The sequence below is a fragment of the Cucurbita pepo genome, chromosome LG01, assembly GCF_002806865.2.
Source record: "Cucurbita pepo subsp. pepo cultivar mu-cu-16 chromosome LG01, ASM280686v2, whole genome shotgun sequence".
Taxonomy (NCBI): Eukaryota; Viridiplantae; Streptophyta; class Magnoliopsida; order Cucurbitales; family Cucurbitaceae; genus Cucurbita; species Cucurbita pepo.
This window is the reverse complement of record NC_036638.1, coordinates 21,257,543-21,279,842: the sequence shown is the minus strand read 5'-3', so window position 1 is coordinate 21,279,842 and position 22,300 is coordinate 21,257,543. Positions and strand designations below refer to the sequence as shown.

Sequence of the window (22,300 nt, the reverse complement as noted above, 5' to 3'; positions counted from 1 at the left end):
GAACAATTTAGTATGAGTTGAAGTAAAAATAGTTTTTGTTTGTGGTATTTGGAACGTCATTTCTTCACACAATGTAAATTAAAATTTATTTTCTTTTTTTTTTTAAAAAAAAAAAAACTAAATGGTTAGATTGGTCTAAATTCATTTGTTAACAAGAGTAATTTTGAAGTAACTGAAAGAATTAGGTAGGTTGAAAGACCCCTAAACCAAATCAAATTCTCGAACACAACCAATATTTTATGTAGGATTTAGCTGGCGGAAGTTCATTCGGAAAAGCAAAACTCCGTTTGCAAGTTAAGCACACTAGTCTTAAGTACTCTCATTCCATCATGGCAAGAGTGGTATTGAAATCATCAAATAAGCATGTATGCGCATTTATGAGATCCAACTTCTCAACTTACTGTATCCACATGATAGGTCTGATCCACCCCAAAATAAATCAGACACAAAAGTGGCTAAGCTCAAACAAACCATGCACTCAGTCAACTTCCATTTTACAAAACAACGTTTAGATCTGATCACCCCCAGGAGTTGTTATCAAAGGTGTGGGGGCTTGGGAATTGGTGATGCTGGGGAAGGCATCATGCGGCGGCTTCATTTACTGCATTGAAAGAGAACAGATGACTCCATTTATTACCTTCTCAACTACCAACTTCTCCCTCCCTATTAAACCCTTCACCTTCACCTTAGACTATATGAACGCTCAAGCAAGCTGATCAGTGATCCCATTAAGTAGAATTCTGATGGGTAATCTTAAGTACTGCTACAGTGTGGCTGTTGCTATGGGGATGTTGTTTATTGGCGTAAGTGTTGGGCAATTTGAAGGTGGTGGAAACGATCCATTCTCCCAAGGTGGGGGGAGAAGGCCGGAGATGGTACCGGCCATGTTCATATTCGGAGACTCTCTCATTGACAACGGAAATAACAACAATCTTCCCTCTTTCGCCAAGGCCAACTATTTCCCCTACGGCATTGACTTCAATGGCGGTCCAACTGGGCGCTTCTCCAATGGCTACACAATGGTGGATGAAATCGGTATGCGCATCTAATCTACTGTTATTCCGTTTTAACACCAAGCCATGCATGTGGATATTATCTATAAAAATGCTTGCATTGTAAATGCATATTCATGCAGCGATGCTGCTTGGACTCCCATTGGTCCCTGCCTTCTCTGAAGCTTCCGGAGCCCAATCTCTCCGCGGAGTTAACTACGCATCCGCTGCTGCAGGCATTCTTGACGCTACGGGAAGGAACTTTGTAAGTATCACATTACTCCTTTTGAACCTTACTTACTTGTAAACAGTGTTATTCATTTGGCATATGGGGATTTGATCAGGTGAGTCGCATACCTTTCAACCAACAAATCAGGAACTTCGAGAGCACGCTTGATCAGATCAGTAACAATCTAGGGGCGGTCAACGTGGGACAATCCATCGCACGGTGCATATTCTTTGTGGGAATGGGGAGCAACGACTATCTTAACAATTATCTTATGCCCAATTACGCCACTCGTAATCAGTATAATGCTCAGCAGTACGCGGACTTGTTGGTTAACCAGTACACGCAGCAGCTCACTGTCAGTACTCCATTTACAGCTTCTTTATTAGCTTTAAATTCCATCATATCAATATTTATGTCAATGTCATGCTGTGCAGAGGCTGTACAATCTGGGGGGCAGAAGGTTTGTGATCGCAGGGTTGGGGCTGATGGGGTGCATTCCAAGCATTTTGGCGCAGAGCGCAGCGGGGAGCTGTTCAGAAGAAGTGAACCAACTTGTTCGACCTTTCAATGTCAACGTGAAGAGCATGATAAGCCAGCTGAATACCAACCTTCCAGAAGCAAGATTTACATACATTGACATAGAGCGCATGTTCCAGGATATGCTTGTCAACTCTAGATTTTATGGGTTAAGCGTGCTGAACAGGGGATGCTGTGGAATTGGTAGGAACAGAGGCCAGATCACATGCCTCCCCTTCCAAACGCCCTGTACCAATCGAGACCAGTACATCTTTTGGGATGCATTTCATCCCACCGAAGCAGTAAACGTCCTTATGGCCCGAAAGGCTTTTAGTGGCGACCAATCCGTTGTTTATCCTTTCAACATCCAGCAGCTTGCCACTCTTTGAAGTTTATTCTTCTGAATTTACCTGTCTTTCTATTTATAACCCTCAACGCCAGTGATGATGCATGCCACAATTTTCTTCNTTTTAACCCTCAACGCCAGTGATGATGCATGCCACAATTTTCTTCAAGAAATTGCATCATTACTACTTTGTAGTGTCTTTCTAGAAAATGCAATGCAGTTTCAGAGTTTATTTTCTACTTTCGTTCTGGCTTACGTTCAATCTGTTGCTATGCTATGGCTTTCTGTAAAATGAATCTAGTAATATTATTTACTACTACACGCATCTAGAACAGGGGAAGATTTTGCTTTTACTTTTATGTATGTCAATAATAGAATCAAAATGGTTGAATTAAGAACAACATACGCTCTTTTAGTGAAATTTGAAAAGAAAAGAAATCGGACAGACAGAGTTGGTGGAAGTGGAAGCGTGGTGTATGCCAGGTTGAGAGCTGTCTACATGAGGGTGTCATGGCCCAATCCTTAGACCAAGAAGTTGCAGGGCGACTTTGTTCCCAGTTTTTTGTCTGACACAGAGATCTCCTCGAGGGCTTGTTGAGGGGTTATGGTGGTAGTTGCGTTAGTGGATGAAAGTGGTTGGGCAGAGAAGGCGGGGCTTTTGTGCATGTTAGAGTGAGAGGAAGATGACAAAGGATTTTGTTGAGGATGTGTCAAATAAATTGAATAATAGATGGGTTTCTTGCAGAATGGGCGATGGGCTATTCATCTCGCGAGATTTGATGGAAAGCAAAGAAATTGGTTCCCATCCCACAACATTCAGATGAAATGCAAGACTGAGACATTTATGAAAAAAAAAAAAAAGGACAGCGCAGATCTGAGACATTTATGACACCACAAAATTGGAATGCAACTCACAGAAGTAGAGTTGAAGCTAATAAGATTGCCACTACTGTTTGTGATGTCGACAAGGTAGTTGGTTTGGTACAAAAATTCACTAACAGTTGGTGGACCTTTTTTTTAAAAAAAGAAAAAAACTCAATAATTTTGTTTCTGTAAATCAATGCAAGGGTGAATATCACAAATACATAGATAAAAGAACATGTATTTATCAAATTTTTATGGAATAATTTACGTAAAAAAACCTAACAGCACTAATTTAAATAGTTTGTAAGTTCAGAAAATAATATTAATTTAGATAGTTTTCTATTACATAAATTTGAGAAAACAATCAAATAAAAGGGATTTTCTAAAAAGGGTTGGAGAATGGGGAGGCGACTAGGGTTGAAGTGGCGTCCATATTTAAGAGCCCTCCACTATTTCAAACAGATTTTAGCGCCACACATCTGTGTCTGTTTTGAGGCAGAATGAAATTCGCGGTGAAGGCGTGGAACAACTGCAAGGCGCGCACCGGATGTCTACAGCTCGGAAACTGCCCTACCGCCATTGATACTCCTGCTTTACTTCTCTCTACTTGTAAAGGACTGCCTAATTTCATCTCTCCTGATCTTCTTCCGTCTCTCCCTTCCCCTGATTCTCACCTCCTCCAGTTCAGTCCTCTTCACTTGTAAGTATTCTACACTATTCCTACTCTTTCATCTCCATTCCGTCGTTCTCTTTTAATTCACTTTGTGTCGATGTTGTGATGAATCTGCCTATTCGCGTTCATTGTGTTTTTCAATTGGAGCGCCTCAGCCGGAGAGACTGCTCTACTTTGTTGCATTGATTTTCTTTTTATTTATTCGTTCTCGCACTTCGTAGGATTGTCTGTTTTGAGTACGTCTCGTGACCTGGAAACTATTCTACAGTCATGAGAATACGACTGGATAAAGCATGAGATCAGAAGTTCGTACTAAGTGATAATCGTATGATGCTTTTTGAAATGTTCTAGATTACTAAAACCAAGAGGAATGTGTCATGATGATTGCAGCTGATAGTACTATGTGTAGGAGTGTGTTTATGGAAATTGAAATGATTACTATGTCTATGTGGTACTTAAATAACCGAACAGTTGAGTTTGGGAAGCAACGACTACTTTACGTTGACGCGACTTATGCCTTAGGCTCTTCCGAGATAGTTTATCAGTGGTTTTTTCTGTAATCATTTGTATCCATGAAACAACTGTCAAGTAATTTATGGAATCCATTACTTTTATCTGTCTTTTGTCCTTGATTCAATTTCCATACTAGATAAATTTTTAACTCGTACATGACACGCTGTAATGAAAATTTGGTTCTCTTCAGAATTATAAAGTGAGTTCTATTTTTGTACTGGTAAGTGGTACATTAGTTGATTCTGTACGTTGTTTCTTGATGTTGTTGGCGGTTTTTGTTCAGACACTTTATACTCCTGTTACAGCTGTCTTGACTCTGGTTTTATTTTCATGATTCCATCTTTTATTAATTAATAGGCTTTCCTTCACGGTGTAATCAAGAAATAAGTCCGGCAGAAAAGAAATAAAATGTTTCAATTATCACATGAAGATAGTCGTGTTTATTTGGTTTTTGGTTTCTTGTCAGCCACATTGACATTTTAATCCTTTAATTCTTAGCTTGGAAGGTCCTTCATTGAAAACGATATCAAGTATTGGAGGGCTGCAGCATTTACTTGGGTTACATGAATCTGTATTTGCAGCAGTAGCAAGGGATTCTGTTCAGTGCCTTCCAGAATGTAATGCTTCCAATAAATTTGGAGCATCTTTTGAGACTACTTGTGGTCGTCGTTTGGTAATGAGATTTCTGGTTTGGAAAATAAGTTTCTAAGTTTGTGGTTGTTGTTTTGTATCAACTTCTGCTAGCCCTTCCATTACTATTTCGTTGGGAAAAGAAGTTTATGAGTTTGCATTGTAATTGTAGATAAGACCTGTTGAGTATGTTGAATTGATTTCGTCCATGAGACCAAACATTTGGGCCTCCTTGGCTGATGAAGTGCCATCGTGGGTTTCAGATAAAAGGAATAAAACATCAGTGGATCGAACTGTGAGATGGCTCGATGAATGCATCAATTTGAACTCAGTAAGAACGCTACAATGTCCCTTTTATGGTATTAGTTGAACTCTGCTAGATGTCGAATGTTGAGAAATGTAGGTCAAGTATGTTTGTGTGTTTTTAGACTTCAACTTGTGAATAGGCCCACGAAGAGAAAAGAAGCTGAGAAAAGCAGTAGACAAGAAATTTTACTGACGACTAAAAACTGCCTCCACGTTAAGTCTTTGGGGACCATCTGGTTGTGCAATTCTATTTGGAAATTTATAGCACGCAGTAATTAGATAGAGGAAAATGAAGCAGCTTAGAATGTGGACCATAATTTCCAAAGCAAGCTGGCGAAAGGAGGGAATAAGAATTCTGGTCTCTTTTAATTAGATAAAGATGGCATAATTCTACAAATAAAATGAGGATATCATGAAAATATTTTAGGAATTCATCGAAAACCTGCTCATGGTTGGTGATTGTCGAATATTTTCCGAATCGGAATATTGGAGTGATTGATTGGTAAGATTTTATTCACATTTTCTAGGAGTAGATTCCCAACTGTAAAAGGGTTAGGGTGCATAAAGTGTCTTGGCTAGATAGTACGGGTGAAGCTTTGAGACAAGGAGCATCTTAAAAAAATTGACTGGAATGTGGTTTCCTAATAGTATTTCGAAAGAGGTTGTTAACAAATACACAAATGAAACCAACACTTTCCCTATTCCTCTGGCTTATAATTAGAGCAGCCTCCGTTCATTTTGTTGTAACTTTAGTAACTTTTAGATCCTCCTAGATGAGTGTTGTTATGTGTTTTTTTGAGGAACAAGGATTCTACCTCCCATGCCTTTTGGTTACATTCTCCTTCTATGTTGGGAATGAAGTTTTCATTTCTAACTAAAAACAAGAGTTTCTACCTCTTAGTTTTTGTGCCCAAAACAAGTTTCTTAAGTATTCTGTGCCAAATGGTTCCTCAGTGGTAAAATGCTCTGGATGTTATGGCTGATGACTTTTCAGTGCTTCCAGAGTATCATTCTTATGGCTTTCAGAATTCCCTCAAAAACAAGAGCGTTGGGCCATATACATTCAGTAAAATAAGTAAAGGTTGATTCTTACAATTTCTAGAGTGCATCTTACGTTATATGACTGTTTTGTTTAGGACTCATCGATGAAAAAGCAATATGAAAACCCTGTCATGATCAAGTGATAGTATTTAGTTTTTTTGTCTAGATTTGGTGCTTTTTACATTTTTCTTTGCCTATTAATGTCATGAGTGATTTGGAACAATCAATTTATTATTATAATGAAGACAGGTGGGGCTATTTTTGGAGCTATTGTTGGAGGCAATGATATGGAAGAACGCCAAAGATGTGCTTTAGAGGTGGTTAAGCGTAATGTATCAGGTTCAATAACTTTTTCTTTGATATATAAAGGTGAAATAGTGTCAAGATTCGTAGCTTGAGAACTAATTTTGAGCAATATCAATTTTTAGCATCTCCAAAAATTTGTTTAGGCTATCAGAGCTCTGAACAGCCAGTTTGTATCATGTCTTTAAACACATGTTTTTAAATCATTAGCATACAAATAAAATTTTGAACAGAATGCCAATGTTTTCGTTCCTCTGATTCTCGTCATAACACCCCTGACCCTCTCTCGTATGTAAGGGATGATTATTGTCCCTGGCTTCCCACATAAATGTTTCTCAACTCTAGTTTGTTCAGTTAAATTTATCATTTCTATCTTTGCTTCCAATTTCTTGTTCTAATTTCTCAGTTTCATCAAACAAATTTTGGTAGGTTATTGGATTGGAGGTTTTGGGCTTGGAGAGAGCATAGATGAGCGTCCTGCCCTACTTGATGCTGTTACGGTAATAATTTGGCTTATAAAATTGTTAGGTTAGTCTTTTAGGCGTCCCCGTCCATTTCTTGCACCAACTGGGGTGTGGATGGTTTGCATGCGAACCCTACTAGTTAATGAGTTGAACTTTGAAGCTTAATAGGTAGTAAGTTGGATTTGTTTGTGTATACCTTTCTTTGTTTAACAATTCTTTGGACCTTGCTCTTGTTTTTTGAAGTTTTTTTTTTTTTCTTTTATCATTACTTTCAACCCTTGATGAATTTTTTCCCCTAACAAAATAAAAAAGGTAACTGCGCTGTGATCGATTCCCTTTACTTCCATATCCCTTTTTTCTCTCTTTCTCCCCGTCATTTTCCTTCACTCTCCATGTGTGTATGTCTGTATATATATGTGTGTGTATATTATCTTTATCATCTGCGTTCCAAGTACCTCAATTCAATGCTCTGTTTCTGTGATGTCCATTTTTTATTCTACATTTTCTCCCATGAGTTGTGAAGCAAAAGCATCATAAACCATATCAGAATTTATCTTTTTTGAAAAAGAAGCGTGCTTCTGGTAATTTGTTTCATTGTTTGGACAGGATGTCTTACCAGAGGAATTGCCACGCATGATATGTGGACTCGGACTTCCAGGTATAGTTTTTCAATCTTCTAGGTTGAGTTGCTTGAAGTCCTGTTTCGACTTTTGATTGGATTTCTGTGTCCAGCCTATGGAAGCTGAAAATACATATTTTTAATATTTTTTGTAGCTTGTGACTATGAATTTTGGTTCAATCATTTTTGTCACTCTTTATGATGACCNCATTGTTTGGACAGGATGTCTTACCAGAGGAATTGCCACGCATGATATGTGGACTCGGACTTCCAGGTATAGTTTTTCAATCTTCTAGGTTGAGTTGCTTGAAGTCCTGTTTCGACTTTTGATTGGATTTCTGTGTCCAGCCTATGGAAGCTGAAAATACATATTTTTAATATTTTTTGTAGCTTGTGACTATGAATTTTGGTTCAATCATTTTTGTCACTCTTTATGATGACCACGTAGTGCATTTTGTCATTGTCGCTTGTCAATCAAATTAGTTTTATTAAATATCATTATTGTTACTATAGTCTATATACACACACATAACGTAACCTCAAAGTTCCAAATCTGTGTACTTCGAGCTTCTGTAGTTTATAAATTAGTGAATTCTTCACTTGAATCAATGAAATAGGCATCAAATGTGAGCTCAATATCATAACCGTAGACTATACGACTCAATTAATTAGCTACCCCTGATAAAATGTTGGATGGCATCTAACCAATTAGAGGTTTAATCGTTCATCTTGGTTGCCCCATCCTATGATTAATCCACCAAGTTTTCTATTTTACATTGGGTTCTCGCTTCAAACAATAATTTGTTTGGATATATGTTTTCTTTGATGTTGCAGAGGAGATCTTGCAGGGTATCGCTGCTGGAGTCGATCTCTTTGACTCTGCGTATGCTATCCATTTTGAATATGGTTTATCTTTCTGCGATTGTCAATGCTGAATGAGCTCTATAAATAGTTTAGTTACTGTGTTGCAGGTACATATATCACTTGACCCTTGGAGGCTTTGCTCTCACCTTCCCACTGAATGGAATTGCGGAGAAACGGCCTGACACGCACCTGAACGACGATGTAAGTGATCGGACAAAAATCAACTTAAGAGCAACACTTTATCGGTAAGTTTGACAATACTTCAGTCTATTCATGCTTGGTATTGATTTGGCAATATTTAATTCCTTATTATCTAATCGTAGATCCTAATTTGCATTGTTATATTTGCTAAAAATGGGTTATTTGTTTTGTTCAGGAAAGATACATCACCAATTCTCGAGGGGTGTAACTGCTACGCTTGCCTGAATCATACCAAGGCTTATATAAATCATTTGCTAAATGTCCACGAAATGCTGGCTCAAATACTGCTGGAGATGTATGAACATTTGACTACTTAGAAAATATTTAGTCGTCTGTCTATATGCATTCTCACAGTAATGGTTCTCATCCTTTTGCAGACATAATACTCATCATTATTTAGGATTCTTTCGATCAATCAGAGAAGCAATCAAGGCAGGCAAATTTCAGCAATATCATCAGAAATTCGTTGAGGGTAGGCGCAATCATCTAGCCCTGCCAGCCGCAGCAATCACTCATGACGAGCTCATCAAATAAGTAATTTGAATATTGCCAACAATGTTTTGTTTTACCGAACAATTTTATCAACTGATCATACTATATATTAGGGGCAGGTACATCTGGTCACTCTAAATTTTCATCCTCACAATTCCCTCGTTTGTAGGATCTAAATTGAAGATATGGTCTATCTAGCATTCAAGTTCTTTTGTTGATCCTGTAAATCTAATATTACATTCAACATACTCATCAATAGGGNATCTGGTCACTCTAAATTTTCATCCTCACAATTCCGTCGTTTGTAGGATCTAATTGAAGATATGGTCTATCTAGCATTCAAGTTCTTTTGTTGATCCTGTAAATCTAATATTACATTCAACATACTCATCAATAGGGATTTAGGACATAATATTTAAGAATGCAATCAATACCCTTGCTTTCTTCTTGTACAAAAATATATTTGCGACCATATTTGGCAAAGACTTGTATTGCTTCACAGGTAAGGCATGTAACGGTATCAGACGCCAAAATTGCAAGGTGGCTGCAGAACATGTCTAGAATATGAGACCAAATCTGCTTGTAGTTGCCAGTTTCAATACCAGTACTGGGATNAGGACATAATATTTAAGACTGCAATCAATACCCTTGCTTTCTTCTTGTACAAAATATATTTGCGACCATAAAAGCTTGTTTGGCAAAGACTTGTATTGCTTCACAGGTAAGGCATGTAATGGTATCAGACGCCAAAATTGCAGGGTGGCTGCAGAACATGTCTAGAATATGAGACAAAATCTGCTTGTAGTTGCCAGTTTCAATACCAGTACTGGGATCGACAAAATAATGTACCTGATATTTAGGGTTTAGATATTTAAAACAATGGAGGTAACAGTAAACATGCAATATATATAGTCGACTGAAGTAAATATGACAGACATCATATAACGTAAAACCAACTAGAGCATAGTTTGACAGTCTTGAGGCATTTTGATTTTGGATGGATCAACTCAAACAAATTTTAGAACTAAAAAGTTAATCAATTCATAAAGTTTACATTTATTTAAACTTAAAGCAAATAAGTTGATTGGCAGTGAATGAGTTCAAACTATAGTGATTACCTAGTTGAGACTTGATATATACGTATAAAAACTCACCAAGGCAATGAGAGAAATAACATAACCTCAAGAGCATGGAGATATTCATTTCCTAAAAAGCACATGAATGAGGGGAAAAAATACGGAAAGGACTCTTGTATTAGTTTGCACGAACAATCTTCATTCTCGTATCATCTCAAGATGAGTAGGTTAGTATGATCAGATCGCATTAAGTGTAAGGGAGTGTTAAGGCTACAAGGTACTCAATATCAAATTCAAATTCTTGTAGGATTCTTGGACCTAAGGTGTTACACATGGTATCAAAAAGGAATCTCTCCTCATACGATGTGGTTTAGAAACGAACTAAAGTAGATGTTAGTTGGCATGTGACGCTCGAATAGAGGAGCCACATGAGTGAATGTAGGAGGTCTCATGCTCAAACTCCTGTAATCTCATTTACTCTCCAATTAATATTGATTTTTATTTGTTGAACCTTTTACAAATTTTCAAACTAACTACAACAAACTAACAAGTAAAAAAGAAAAGTTGAAGTTTGATAGAATTAAATTTAGGTCAAATTATAAGTTTAGTGAAACTAAACTTATAATTTGATATCTACGTGTTGTTCAAACTATGGTGATTACCTATTTAAGATTTGATATCTACGTGTTTCCATGTCAAAAAAATGTCTTAAGAGTTGCGTTATAAAATCCACCGTGACAATGAGAGAAATACATAACCTCAAGAGCATGGAGATATTCAGACGGAAATCAAATAGCAAACCTCTTTCGATCCGGAGATGTTGAGAACTAACTTTGTCCGTTATGATCCTTCTCCCACGTTTATGAAAGATGCAAGGAAGCTCCAGCTCTCACAATGCCTCGCGCACACTTCACGAGTATACTGGAAAGTTTATCCATATTTGTATTATAACAAAACACTACAATATATTAGAGTTGAGCATTCATTCATCCATTTACATTCTTCAACCAAAATATAAGCAGAGAGAGTAACAATGTTGGGAAATTAAAATAAACAAATAAGATCTGATTCAATCCTACGGTGTGAGAGTGTAAAATATTCATGCTACTTATCTGGATACTCAGCATATTCAAGTAGTTTCTTCTTTTTTTTTCTAATATAAGAAACGAACTTCATTGAAAATAAAAATTGAAAGAAAACAAGGGCATCCAAACAAAACAAGTCCACAAAAAAAGGTCCCATTAAAGCATTTTAAGCAGTATTAACACAGTGCTTACCCAACCAACTATTATCCAGTTTCAAAGTTCCAACCTAATAGACCCTAACTACGAAAAACGGACCACCGGATTTATGAAGCTGACTGAAAAGAACAATAAAACAGAGTTAACTTAGCTGTGCTAATAACACGGGTTCTCTCCGCTACCTACTTTTAAATATTACTATAACGAATTATGGCGAAGGTAATTTAGTGATGTTATAGATGAAACTGAAAAGGTGAGATAAACAGGGTACAGGTATATGTAATATAGGGAGGATAGCCCATCAGCATACCAGGTTGTTCTCGTATGAGAAAAGTTGCAACTTTCTGGGTGGTGGATCTGTTGAGGCAGTTCCCTATGAATGGATATTCACACTGCACACGATATGCATGATGGCGGACAACTCTGTTTCAACAAGTGGAAATTGGAAACTTGTTACAGAAATAATTGCGTCGTAGAGCTTCAGGATGCAACAAAAAACCAGTTTTTTATGTATCTTTTCCATTCATTTAAGACAAATAAAAGCTAAATATCAAACCAATATTCAAAGAAAATGCGTTCCAAATAAAACTGCATCCATTTGCATGAAATAAATTATTTTTAGGTACCAGGATGATTTTACAGAGTAAAATGGAGGAGAGGTGGCCATAAAATCAACAGCTCAAGCTTTAAATAGATTTATATATGGGATATTGGTGCAACAAAAAATAGGTCGACCAAATTCATCGCGAAACTGCATTCCTTTTAGTAACCAACTCAAAAAGCCACTTTGACTCTTCATATCTTCCTGNAAAAATAGGTCGACCAAATTCATCGCGAAACTGCATTCCTTTTTGTAACCAACTCAAAAAGCCACTTTGACTCTTCATATCTTCCTGGTAAACTCCATAGAAATTTAACTCCTCCATGCGTAACATATATTTTGTTCCAATATAACCTATATTCTGTTCCAATATAACCTATATTTTGTTCCAATATAACCTATGTAATTCAATAAAGGTTAAACCCCAAGCTATAAGAAGATAGTGTTGTTTTGGCCTCCGACATATGATAACTGCATAATCAGAAAGACACGTTACCAAATTAATATTCCTCCTGCTGAGAGAACTAACCGACACTGTTCTTGAGCCCCATATAAGTCTTGCCAATGAAGAGAAGGAAGATGTGGCTACGTTCTCTTTAGCAACAAGATGAGAGACATCATATAAGGATAAGAGGTTACTGATATGAGCAATTTCCTGACCAGAACCAGATAAATACTTGTTTTACCCTAACTCTTTTTTTTTTCTTTTTTTTTCTTTAATATCCATGAGTGTCCGGCCGACTTGTGGTGGACCTTGACTAATCTCTCGGGACAATTGTTTGATTCTATTACATTCGATTGTCAAGGCAAGTCTTTCAATCATAGTTTTAGAGATGCTAGAATGTAAGCATTGGCACAAACTTGATTTCGACGACAGNTTTAGAGATGCTAGAATGTAAGCATTGGCACAAACTTGATTTCCACGACAANTCGACGACAGAAAATAATGTAAGCAGGATAAAAGAATATAGCAAAGTAGATAGGCTAAATCTTATTAATCCTATGTGTCTATCAGTCTGTCATCTCTGTGCGATTATGTAATTAACATTAACAAAGTAGTTCTAGGTCTACCGCGTACAACTGTTGGTTCCATTTAATTGCATTGATATGACATATAATCTTAGCAACTGTATCTGTTTAAAATATGTTCCACACCGGAATTGCATATTGTAGAACAAACTAGTTAAAGGAGGATATCAAGTAAAAATACCAGATGAAACACAAAAATAAAGACACATATTGAGATGGAAAAAAAGAAACAATCCGGAGAGCTGGTTAGAATGAAATAAAGAGCGGATCACCTCCCTAAAACTTTTAAAAAATACATATGAAAATGAAGATTAATATCATGAGGATGTAAAATGAAGAATACAAGTAACTCGCGACATTTCTCGGAGTCTTTTGGTGGATATGAATATCAAGTAATCAAGGCAACTTCATCAGAAGTGCTAATTCAAAATCATGTAAACGCGCAAATTTATATATATTTACTCACAGCGAAAAGCTTGAGCAAAAGGCAGAGATAAGATAGAAAACTTGTAGAAAGGATGCTTCCATTGCTCGAAAACTGCATTATTTTCACGCGAATCGAGCTCTTCAGTTTCAGGTTCTGAGCGAACAGAGTTCATGTAGAAATTCTCACCAATGTTGCAGAAATCGGAAAGAGATTCCGATTCAGGAGGCCAGATGCCATTGCTTGGTTGAAGCTCCGTTCGGCACGTCGATCGTAGAGCAGTGGAGAGAGGAATAATGTGAGGGAGGTTAATTGGTTTCGAACTGCCGTATCCTTTTATATGAATTGGTAGTGCGAGAATTGAACTTCGTCTCTTTATTTATTTTTTGTTAAATAATAATAATTGACGAGATTTCTAAAATTTATCGAAAAATAAATTTAAAATTTAAAGTATTGATTAAAAAAGTATTTTAAGTGAGAAAGAGTCACGGATCTACATATTTTGGGATTACCTTTAGATGAAATAAATATGGAAATATTAATTAATTAGGGAATAATATATTTTAATCAATTTATTATAAATATTATTAATTTATGTTAATCATTATGATTAATTATTTATGGATTATCCTATTACTAGAGTTGAATGTACATAATTGACCCAGATATTCTACTTGTGATTGAATTGTTTGTGTTACTAAAATATTGAAATAAATAATTTTAAGGATTGAAATGAAAAAAAATAAAAATAAAAAAAATTGTAAATTGAATCCTAGAAGACAAAAAGATGTCCAAGTGAACAAAATAATGGAAAAAAGGAAACGAGGCAAGACAGCTAAGCAATTTCCCTCCCNAAATTGAATCCTAGAAGACAAAAAGATGTCCAAGTGAACAAAAGAATGGAAAAAAGGAAACGAGGCAAGACAGCTAAGCAATTTCCCTCCCCAAAAAAAAATGGAAAGAAATTAAGTATCTACAGAGGAAAAGGCGAAAAGGTTAAGAGAAAATCTTGTAGGACTTGAATGAAAGAATAATCTGGCGAAGTCCCCCAATGGGCGTCAAAACTGCAATCGATACTCCAATGATCGTCGCCGTCTGCAGATCAAAAACCCCCAAATTCGTAAATAAAGTAAAATAAAANGCAATCGATACTCCAATGATCGTCGCCGTCTGCAGATCAAAAAGCCCCAAATTCGTAAATAAAGTAAAGNTCTGCAGATCAAAAACCCCCAAATTCGTAAATAAAGTAAAATAAAATAAAATAAAATAAAATAAAATAGCTTCCCCACAAATTTTATTACGTACCCAAGATGCAATCCAGTGGAAGCTCCATGGCTTGGGTCGTTTAATTATCAACCACATGATGCAAGGCACCTCCCATGATTCAAATAAATCATTATTTATTTATTTAAAAATAAAAATNGGCTTGGGTCGTTTAATTATCAACCACATGATGCAAGGCACCTGCCATGATTCAAACAAATCATTATTTCTTTATTTAAAAATAAAAAAAATAAAAATAATTAAAACCTTACAAANTAAATCATTATTTATTTATTTAAAAATAAAAATAATAAAAATAATTAAAACCTTACAAAATATGAGGTGGCAGCAAACACTAATCCCCCGAAGAATCCCAGTAGTCCTCCAAAAAATGGAATGCACATCCCCACAAATCCTACTAATGCTGTGGAAGCCCATACACTCCGATTAATTATTTTTAAACAAAAATTGATTCCATTTCAGTTTGAATGTACTTACCAACGTAACTGCTGCGGGCAATGAGTCGCAGTGCTCGACTTGGCTTGAACCGGTAGCTTCCTACTAAAGCCGATTCTATGGTGTCGAACACGGGCATTGCGAATACCTAGGAGGAGTAACACAATGTTATTTTAGAAATTTAAAAGAAAAATAAAATTAAATAGCACACTAACCTGGTAGCTTCCAATGACGTGCAGAAAAACCATGAAGTTGGCAGCAGCTATCAGCCACTTGGGGTTCTCCAGGGAAACAAGAACGTCGTCGTCCACAGCGATCCCAAACGCCCAATATCCGGATATGGAAACTGAGATGTAGCAGATGGCAACAATCACGTAAGCCACCGTAACCCCACGCCACATCGGCACCTTCGACGGCTTCTCTTCCGTAGACGGAATGGTGGCTTGTATTTCCAAAACCACGCTGTGCCCCGCAAATGCGAACGCGATGGTCCCAATTCCGTTCAAAGCGTCGAAGGCCTGGCCGGGGGCGGTGTGGGATCGAACCCCGTACGTGACTTGGAGGGAGTGGTGGTCCTCGTTTCCTTTGATGAAGGATGCGACGCAAGCCACCATGGAGTAGGCGAAGGACATGATTGCAGCAAGTAGAGACACTCCTTTCAGGGAGTTGAAATTCGGGCTTTGGGACAACACCAGTTGAAGCACCGTGAAGAACAGGATGAAGTACGTCTCTCGGATTTCATCGAACGTGTCCGGAAACACAAGCTCGCACGACTTCTTCAGGGACTTGCCCCCGGTCACAGCGTACACAATGCTGGAAGCTACCTGAACAGTGAGTTGGAGGGGCATTATGGTCCAGTACCCAAGCTTGGGTCCGAACGCGTACATCCCAAGCTCCGGGTATCGGTCAAACCGCCGCCCGGGAGCCACCTCGTGCAACTGCACCAGCTGCCACAGCGAGTAGAACGTGATAATCCAAGACAGCACAATCGCCGTCACTCCAGGGGCCCTATACGCAATATATATATATATATATATCATATCAACAACTTAAATTAAAATCCAATCATTTAATCTCAACTACCTATCTATCTACAAATGCATAAAACAACAAACCATCCAAGCTGAGACAGGGCAAAGGGCAGGCCGAGCACCCCCGCGCCCACCATGGCGGTGACATTGTGAAAAGCGGAGTACCACCACTTGGCTTTCCTGGAGGCGGTGATGGGCAGCCAGTTGTTAAGTTGGGCATGGGGCTTGCCTTCTTCGGGTGGCGTCGTGAAATGGGTGGCCTGGTCGGGATGAATTTCTTCATGGCTTTGGATATTGTTCTCTGGATCCTGCGATACAATAAGGCACATTGAAAATATATAAACAATGAAAGGGAAAGCGAGATAGAGGGTGAGAGGTACCATTTGGAAGGTGAAGGAGGAAAGGGTGGTAGTGTTTGTTATATATATATATATATATATATATATATAAATGTTGTTTTGTGATATTTGATGATTGCAAAGTATGTCAAGTTATGTCAGGTTTCTATTATTTTATCTTTCTCATAATCTCTGTTATTAATAAAAATTAGTGAAGCATATTTGGGCTAAATATGACATTTTTACTGGCGCATGGCAACGAGACAACTCGATCATCAACAATAGTCGTGATTAATAGTGACGATGATGACACAATGAGCGCCAATGAAATCAATATGAATCAAAGACTGACAAAATGAATGACGCTCGAGAACCAGGACATATACGAACAAAGCAGACAATCATTGATTTTGTGGAGGAGCAGAGCTCCGAGTGTCACTGCGAGATGAGTTAGCTGCAGCAACAAACCTGAACTGCGGGTTCGAAGACATCAGGCGGACAAGCAAGGAAGATCATAGATAGCTTATTGAGGGATTTTAGTTTGATATCTTCCATTAACAAAAACCACTTAAAAATTTAATATTTCTGTAAAAAGGGAAATAAAAAAGGGTATCTAAATAAAAATAAATATAAGGGCATCTAAATTATGACGTAGGTGAGGCGGGGGAGCAAGTAGGAAGGGCATGGGAGCATTAATTAATGTAGAAAAAGAAGCATATGGTGACACAAAAATTCCAATTTTCACACATCAAATTGTTGTTCCAGTCAAACCAAATTAGGAAAACCCGTCGCTCTCAGCTGATGATATAAATTAGATAAATAAAGATGTGTAGTACAAATATTTGAATCTACCTACTTTTTTGGTAACCACTTCGGAGTCGGGGGCTTTGTGCTTTTACATTAGGCTTGCACTACCTTCCGGAATTTGGTTCTCAGTTTGGAGAAAAAAAAAAAGACACACGTGCATTAATAAATCTTTCTATTATTATCTTTTAATCACGTGCACTCAATGTATTTGACCAATTCTTTATATATTTTGATAATAAAATAATAATAATCAGTGTATTTATTATTTAATTAGTGACTCGGTCTGGAGACCAATAAACCACTTTTAATTCCAACTCATTTGTGTTCATATAATATCTTTCACAGCATAAAATTAAATGGGAGGCAGGGGGAAGCAGATGATGGCGGTGATTGGACGGAAGGGATGACGTGGAGTTTGCATCAAATTAAATGGTTCAACACGTTTATTGTTGGCGGAGCGGAGGGAGGCGGGAGACACATTTTTCCTTCCCATCCCAGCCCATTCTAATTTCTAATATTAATTTTTATTATTTTATTTAATCTCTGTACATATATATACTTTTGACTTTGACTTTGAAAATTTTGACAAATACGCAATCCTATTGGATATGCTGCAATACTAGTATATTCAATTCACCAGNTCACAGCATAAAATTAAATGGGAGGCAGGGGGAAGCAGATGATGGCGGTGATTGGACGGAAGGGATGACGTGGAGTTTGCATCAAATTAAATGGTTCAACACGTTTATTGTTGGCGGAGCGGAGGGAGGCGGGAGACACATTTTTCCTTCCCATCCCAGCCCATTCTAATTTCTAATATTAATTTTTTATTATTTTATTCAATCTCTGTACATATATATACTTTTGACTTTGACTTTGAAAATTTTGACCAATACGCAATCCTATTGGATATGCTGCAATACTAGTATATTCAATTCACCAAATTTAGCAATTGACTTTCCTCTTGGATTTCAACCTATAAAAACCAAAAACTTTCTTCCTCTTTCCCATCACTTCCCTCCTCCTTTACCTCCAGCTTCCACTCCAAAAGTATATCCATCCATTGTCAACTCAATTGATCTTATCATGGCTTCTAATTCCAACACTAGTCCTCCTGAGACAAAGAAATACAAGGGCGTACGACGGCGTAAGTGGGGGAAGTGGGTGTCAGAGATTCGAGTTCCGGGCACACAAGAGCGCATGTGGCTTGGTTCTTACTCGTCGCCGGAAGCTGCCGCCGTGGCTCACGACGTCGCATATTATTGCCTGAGAAGACCCTCAAACCTCGACCACCTCAACTTCCCGCCCATGGTTCTGCCCTTGACCAACCACCTCCTTATCCGAGACGACATGTCGCCTGGCTCCATTCAGAAGGCAGCCTCCGACGCTGCCATGGCCGTCGATGCGCAGTATATATGTAACAGCTCGCCTGATCGGGGCAGCAGCGGCGGGACAGGGGCATTTCACGGATCAGGATACGAGAGTTATACTGCGATGAATGATCAAGATCGAGATCGAGATATTTCCATCGAAGATTATCTGTGAGCGTCAATTTGATCATTGGTGATTAACGGCGGGGATCTTATGATAGTTTTATCGAATAGTGATCAATTTTTCATTAGACTTCCATCGGGGCCGGGCAGGATCTCCACCTTTCCATGATTTAAAGTGGACTGGAGAGATTAAATTTTATTAAATATATAAATTAAATTAAAATATCGGAAATTATGGTCGTACCTAAGAAATAAGAACATGAATGGTTGTGCTGTAAAAGCTAGAAACAAAGATCCTGAATTTAGTACGCAGAAAAGGATTCTCTTGAAATTAATAAAAATTAAATATCATATATATTTAAAATTCAAAGCTCTCCCTTTCTAATATGATTGTGTTCCATTTATTTATTTATTTATTATTACGCGAGCTGGGTATTAAAATTTGATAAAAATGATGGAAAAATGAAAGTGAGTGGATGGGAAAATGGACGGTGCCATACAGAAACAATGGTGTCGTCAAAGCCAAGACTTTCGGTGTGAATACGAACAAAATTCAAACTTCAAACTTGGAGCTGCATTAATAACAGTGACGAGGTAAGGTTTTTGTTTTTGGTTTCTTTCTGAAACGTGGGTCGACTCACCATGGTCGTGGACCATTGAATTATTTAGATTAATTAAATCATTTACTTCGTATGTAACAAAAGCTGGAATAGCTCAGTTGGTTAGAGCGTGTGGCTGTTAACCACAAGGTCGGAGGTTCAAGCCCTCCTTCTAGCGTTTTTTTATTCACCAAGTTTTTGTTAATTTTTTTATATTCAGGTTTTTAGTACAGAAAATGAAATAAATTATCTATATACATCATGAAACCACTTAATTCTAACACTTCCTCTAAGATTTTGATCATCAAAATCCTAACAAAACTGATTAAAAACAAATCAGTATTAATATATTTATTAGTTTAAGGTCACTTGAATGGAATAGGATTAAAGAAAAAAAAATGAAGCCACATCTCACAAACAAAGTATACATTTCAGGAAAGTGGAAACTACCCTCGTGTAAAACAAATTTGGTTACTATTGTTGTAAAAATAAATAAAGTATTCTTCAAAACAAACAAAATAGTAAGCAGATAAAATTATTTTTTTATCGACAAAAAAAATTATAACTATAATCGGACGCAGACAGATTCTAAGGCTATTGAATCAAGCAAATGCGAACAGATTGACTGCAATATACTCTACATAAATTACATTTATAAATAGCTATAGAAGAGCGTTGCTGTGCTTAGAAAGGGATGATGTGTTCTAAATTTCAAAAGCGAGCTAACTTCTGTACATTTGGCTTCCAGCTTTTTGTGGCTTTTAGCTTAACTTAGATTACGCATTTGAGTTCAGAATTTTGAGTGTTCCTTGAAATAAATAGGTAGCTACATATCTTGCTTGGGCCTTCTGCTCAACTCTGAATAGTGACCACCCATTAACTGCAAAATCTCCTCCCAGAGTCCCTCTGATGCGGCGCCACTAATTAGATTTGAGCTACAAGCAGCCACATGCCAGTAATCTGATTCAATCTCCTCCCTCAATTGATCCAGTTGCCACCCAGCATAGCCCACAAAGAATCTGAAGTCCTGAGGCTTAAGGATTCCCTTCTTCACCAGCACTGCAGCTTCATCAAGGCTGTTTCGAGCGCCAAAGCAGAGGCCTGGGATCACTTCTTCAAACCCATGGAGTTTCAATTTTTCTCCTGTTTTCATCAAAAACATGCTCGCCTCAACAGGCCCTCCAAAGTGTAGAGAGCAATCAGAGAATGTAGTTGCTAAGTCAAGATTGGTTGGATTCATATGCTTGATCTTTCTGTGGAGCGGGGAATTAATCACAACCCCAAATGGCCCCTCCTCAGGATGTCTGTTTCCACATCTGAGGAGAAGAATGACTGTTCGCTCAAAACTGCGAACACCCTCCAACTTCTCTGTGGCCACAAGGACACACCCAGTCTCAGGCACAGGAATGGGATGTGCCCACTTCAGGCCCAGAGGCCTACACTCGTGAGCGTCACCCTTTGCATTTTCCACCTTCTCTGCCTGCAAATAATTCACACCACGCAAGAATAGTGCATTGGATGATCAAGGAGTTTACATTTCTTTCATTCACCCTGTTTTGTCTGCATTTATGTTCTTCACCTATCCTACCTCATGAAACCAGGTAACACCATAATCTTCTAATGCAACAAAAGATAAGCTTTAGGCGTGTATGCGAGGGTTTCTACCCTAGGGAACTAAAAACGCGGTATCTCATAATTACCAGATTATACCCATTTCCTATTAGGAGTATGATCAAATTCTGTAAAAGCATCATAAATCACCTGCTCACGAGCAAATAGATTTGCTCTGAATTCCCTCCAGTCCAAATTAATATGATGTGATTTTTGGGAAGAAGATTCATTAGTTTTGTTGGCATCAGAAATATTGTTTGATTTAGCGTCATCTCCAGGTACCGAATGGTCACCATTTCCTGCACTTACGAAAGAAAAACAAAAAATGATAGTTCTCATGGTGGGCACAGATAATAAATATTAAAACGGTTTCCAAAAGGCACTTTATATTTAGGAACAAAAAAAAAAAAAAAAAAAAAAAAAAAAAAAANAAAAGAAAGAAACTGATACAGAATCATACAAATGTTATTGGGAAAATCCAATGCCCTGATTTTAGGTTTCAAGCTTACATATACAATTCTACAGTCAGTATTACATCCCAATTCCCAAGCAGAGCAAAAGGGCAAATATCGTAATGCCAGGGAAATGTGAAAAGAAACTCGGAATCCGAATCAAAGAAGAAGAGATCAAGAATTCTGGAAGAAAAAAAGTACCAGGAGAGGGAGAATTGTCGCGATTCTTCTTGGCAACCGCTGTGACCAGAAAAGAGCGAGAAGCAGAAGGCCTGAAATGTGGGATCTCNAACCGCTGTGACCAGAAAAGAGCGAGAAGCAGAAGGCCTGAAAAGTGGGATCTTAAGCAGGCGCAGAAGATGAGCGCCAAAGAGATGTGAAGAGGAAAATCTCCTCGTAGTCTTCGGCAAGCTGGGAGAAATGGGTTGTTTGAGTGAGAAGGTGGCGGTATTCTTGAGATTTACAGTGCAGAGATCCATATCCGAAACGATTTTGCTGGGGGAATTAGACACGAGTGTGGGAAAGAATGATGATCCAATCCAGAGCAGAGGAAAATATCAGGTGGGAAAAAGGAAAAGAAATAGAATATTATGGCGAGACGATATAATGTTGAAGATTAAAGGCAAACAATGAGCAGCCAAAAGTTGAGGTCAAAATGATAGCAGGGCGCCGAGAGAATATGCCATAGTTTAACGGAATCATGTCGCCGAATAATTTCTCATGTGGCCTTTTGTTGGGTGACATAATAAATGAAGCTTCAGTTAGTGTTATTGATTCAACCCAATCTATTTAAAGACCTTACATATATTAAATTATAATTTGGAAA

The 22,300-nt window shown here is 37.7% G+C and overlaps 5 protein-coding genes, 1 long non-coding RNA gene and 1 other non-coding gene across 12 annotated transcripts; 4 read left to right on the top strand and 3 right to left on the bottom strand.

Annotated features, from left to right (window-relative positions):
- The first annotated feature begins 243 nt into the window (after positions 1-243).
- LOC111790692 (GDSL esterase/lipase At1g71691-like) lies at positions 244-2,326 on the top strand. Of its 3 annotated transcripts, none has more exons than XM_023671725.1 (5): positions 244-1,035; positions 1,136-1,257; positions 1,337-1,576; positions 1,656-2,156; positions 2,206-2,326. In XM_023671725.1, the coding sequence occupies exons 1-4, from the start codon at positions 744-746 to the stop codon at positions 2,124-2,126; spliced, it is 1,125 nt and encodes a 374-aa protein (XP_023527493.1). In that variant the 5' UTR covers positions 244-743; the 3' UTR covers positions 2,127-2,156; positions 2,206-2,326. The 3 variants fall into 3 exon arrangements, with proteins under 3 accessions (XP_023527493.1, XP_023527485.1, XP_023527476.1); XM_023671717.1 differs by having other exon boundaries at positions 1,656-2,166; positions 2,213-2,326; XM_023671708.1 differs by lacking the exon at positions 2,206-2,326 and having other exon boundaries at positions 245-1,035; positions 1,656-2,204.
- Positions 2,327-3,339: 1,013 nt separating this feature from the next.
- On the top strand, positions 3,340-9,505 carry LOC111776693 (queuine tRNA-ribosyltransferase accessory subunit 2-like). Of its 3 annotated transcripts, XR_002812278.1 has the most exons (11): positions 3,340-3,647; positions 4,632-4,806; positions 4,936-5,094; positions 6,356-6,449; positions 6,843-6,913; positions 7,484-7,535; positions 8,331-8,379; positions 8,468-8,605; positions 8,737-8,856; positions 8,939-9,181; positions 9,321-9,505. XR_002812278.1 is itself a non-coding variant. In XM_023656025.1 (10 exons), exons 1-10 carry the CDS (start codon positions 3,448-3,450, stop codon positions 9,093-9,095), a joined length of 1,215 nt encoding a protein of 404 aa, XP_023511793.1. In that variant the 5' UTR covers positions 3,340-3,447; the 3' UTR covers positions 9,096-9,280. The 3 variants fall into 3 exon arrangements, 2 of the variants coding, with proteins under 2 accessions (XP_023511793.1, XP_023511781.1); XM_023656025.1 differs by lacking the exons at positions 7,484-7,535; positions 9,321-9,505 and adding an exon at positions 7,719-7,770 and having other exon boundaries at positions 8,939-9,280; XM_023656013.1 differs by lacking the exon at positions 9,321-9,505 and having other exon boundaries at positions 8,939-9,280.
- Positions 9,506-9,674: 169 nt separating this feature from the next.
- On the bottom strand, positions 9,675-13,732 carry LOC111776709. The gene is made up of 4 exons (XR_002812282.1): positions 13,467-13,732; positions 11,681-11,793; positions 10,931-11,050; positions 9,675-9,902 (listed from the first exon to the last, which is right to left on the bottom strand). It is a non-coding gene; the product is annotated as an uncharacterized LOC111776709 (long non-coding RNA).
- Positions 13,733-14,374: 642 nt separating this feature from the next.
- On the bottom strand, positions 14,375-17,067 carry LOC111805598 (lysine histidine transporter-like 5). Its single transcript, XM_023690761.1, has 7 exons — positions 16,981-17,067; positions 16,259-16,482; positions 15,359-16,151; positions 15,186-15,291; positions 15,020-15,111; positions 14,730-14,798; positions 14,375-14,519 (listed from the first exon to the last, which is right to left on the bottom strand). Exons 1-7 carry the CDS (start codon positions 17,065-17,067, stop codon positions 14,421-14,423), a joined length of 1,470 nt encoding a protein of 489 aa, XP_023546529.1. The 3' UTR covers positions 14,375-14,420.
- Positions 17,068-18,358: 1,291 nt separating this feature from the next.
- Positions 18,359-18,964, top strand: LOC111781010 (ethylene-responsive transcription factor ERF020-like). Its single transcript, XM_023661408.1, has one exon. It carries the CDS (start codon positions 18,406-18,408, stop codon positions 18,862-18,864), a length of 459 nt encoding a protein of 152 aa, XP_023517176.1. The 5' UTR covers positions 18,359-18,405; the 3' UTR covers positions 18,865-18,964.
- A 551-nt stretch (positions 18,965-19,515) lies between these two features.
- TRNAN-GUU lies at positions 19,516-19,589 on the top strand. Its single transcript has one exon. It is a non-coding gene; the product is annotated as a tRNA-Asn (tRNA).
- Positions 19,590-19,970: 381 nt separating this feature from the next.
- Positions 19,971-22,285, bottom strand: LOC111808360 (UPF0301 protein TC_0483-like). 2 transcript variants are annotated; one of them, XM_023694299.1, is made up of 4 exons: positions 21,819-22,285; positions 21,676-21,763; positions 21,173-21,321; positions 19,971-20,891 (listed from the first exon to the last, which is right to left on the bottom strand). In XM_023694299.1, the coding sequence occupies exons 1-4, from the start codon at positions 21,951-21,953 to the stop codon at positions 20,238-20,240; spliced, it is 1,026 nt and encodes a 341-aa protein (XP_023550067.1). In that variant the 5' UTR covers positions 21,954-22,285; the 3' UTR covers positions 19,971-20,237. The 2 variants fall into 2 exon arrangements, with proteins under 2 accessions (XP_023550067.1, XP_023550060.1); XM_023694292.1 differs by having other exon boundaries at positions 21,676-21,744; positions 21,800-22,284.
- Between the last annotated feature and the right edge of the window lie 15 nt (positions 22,286-22,300).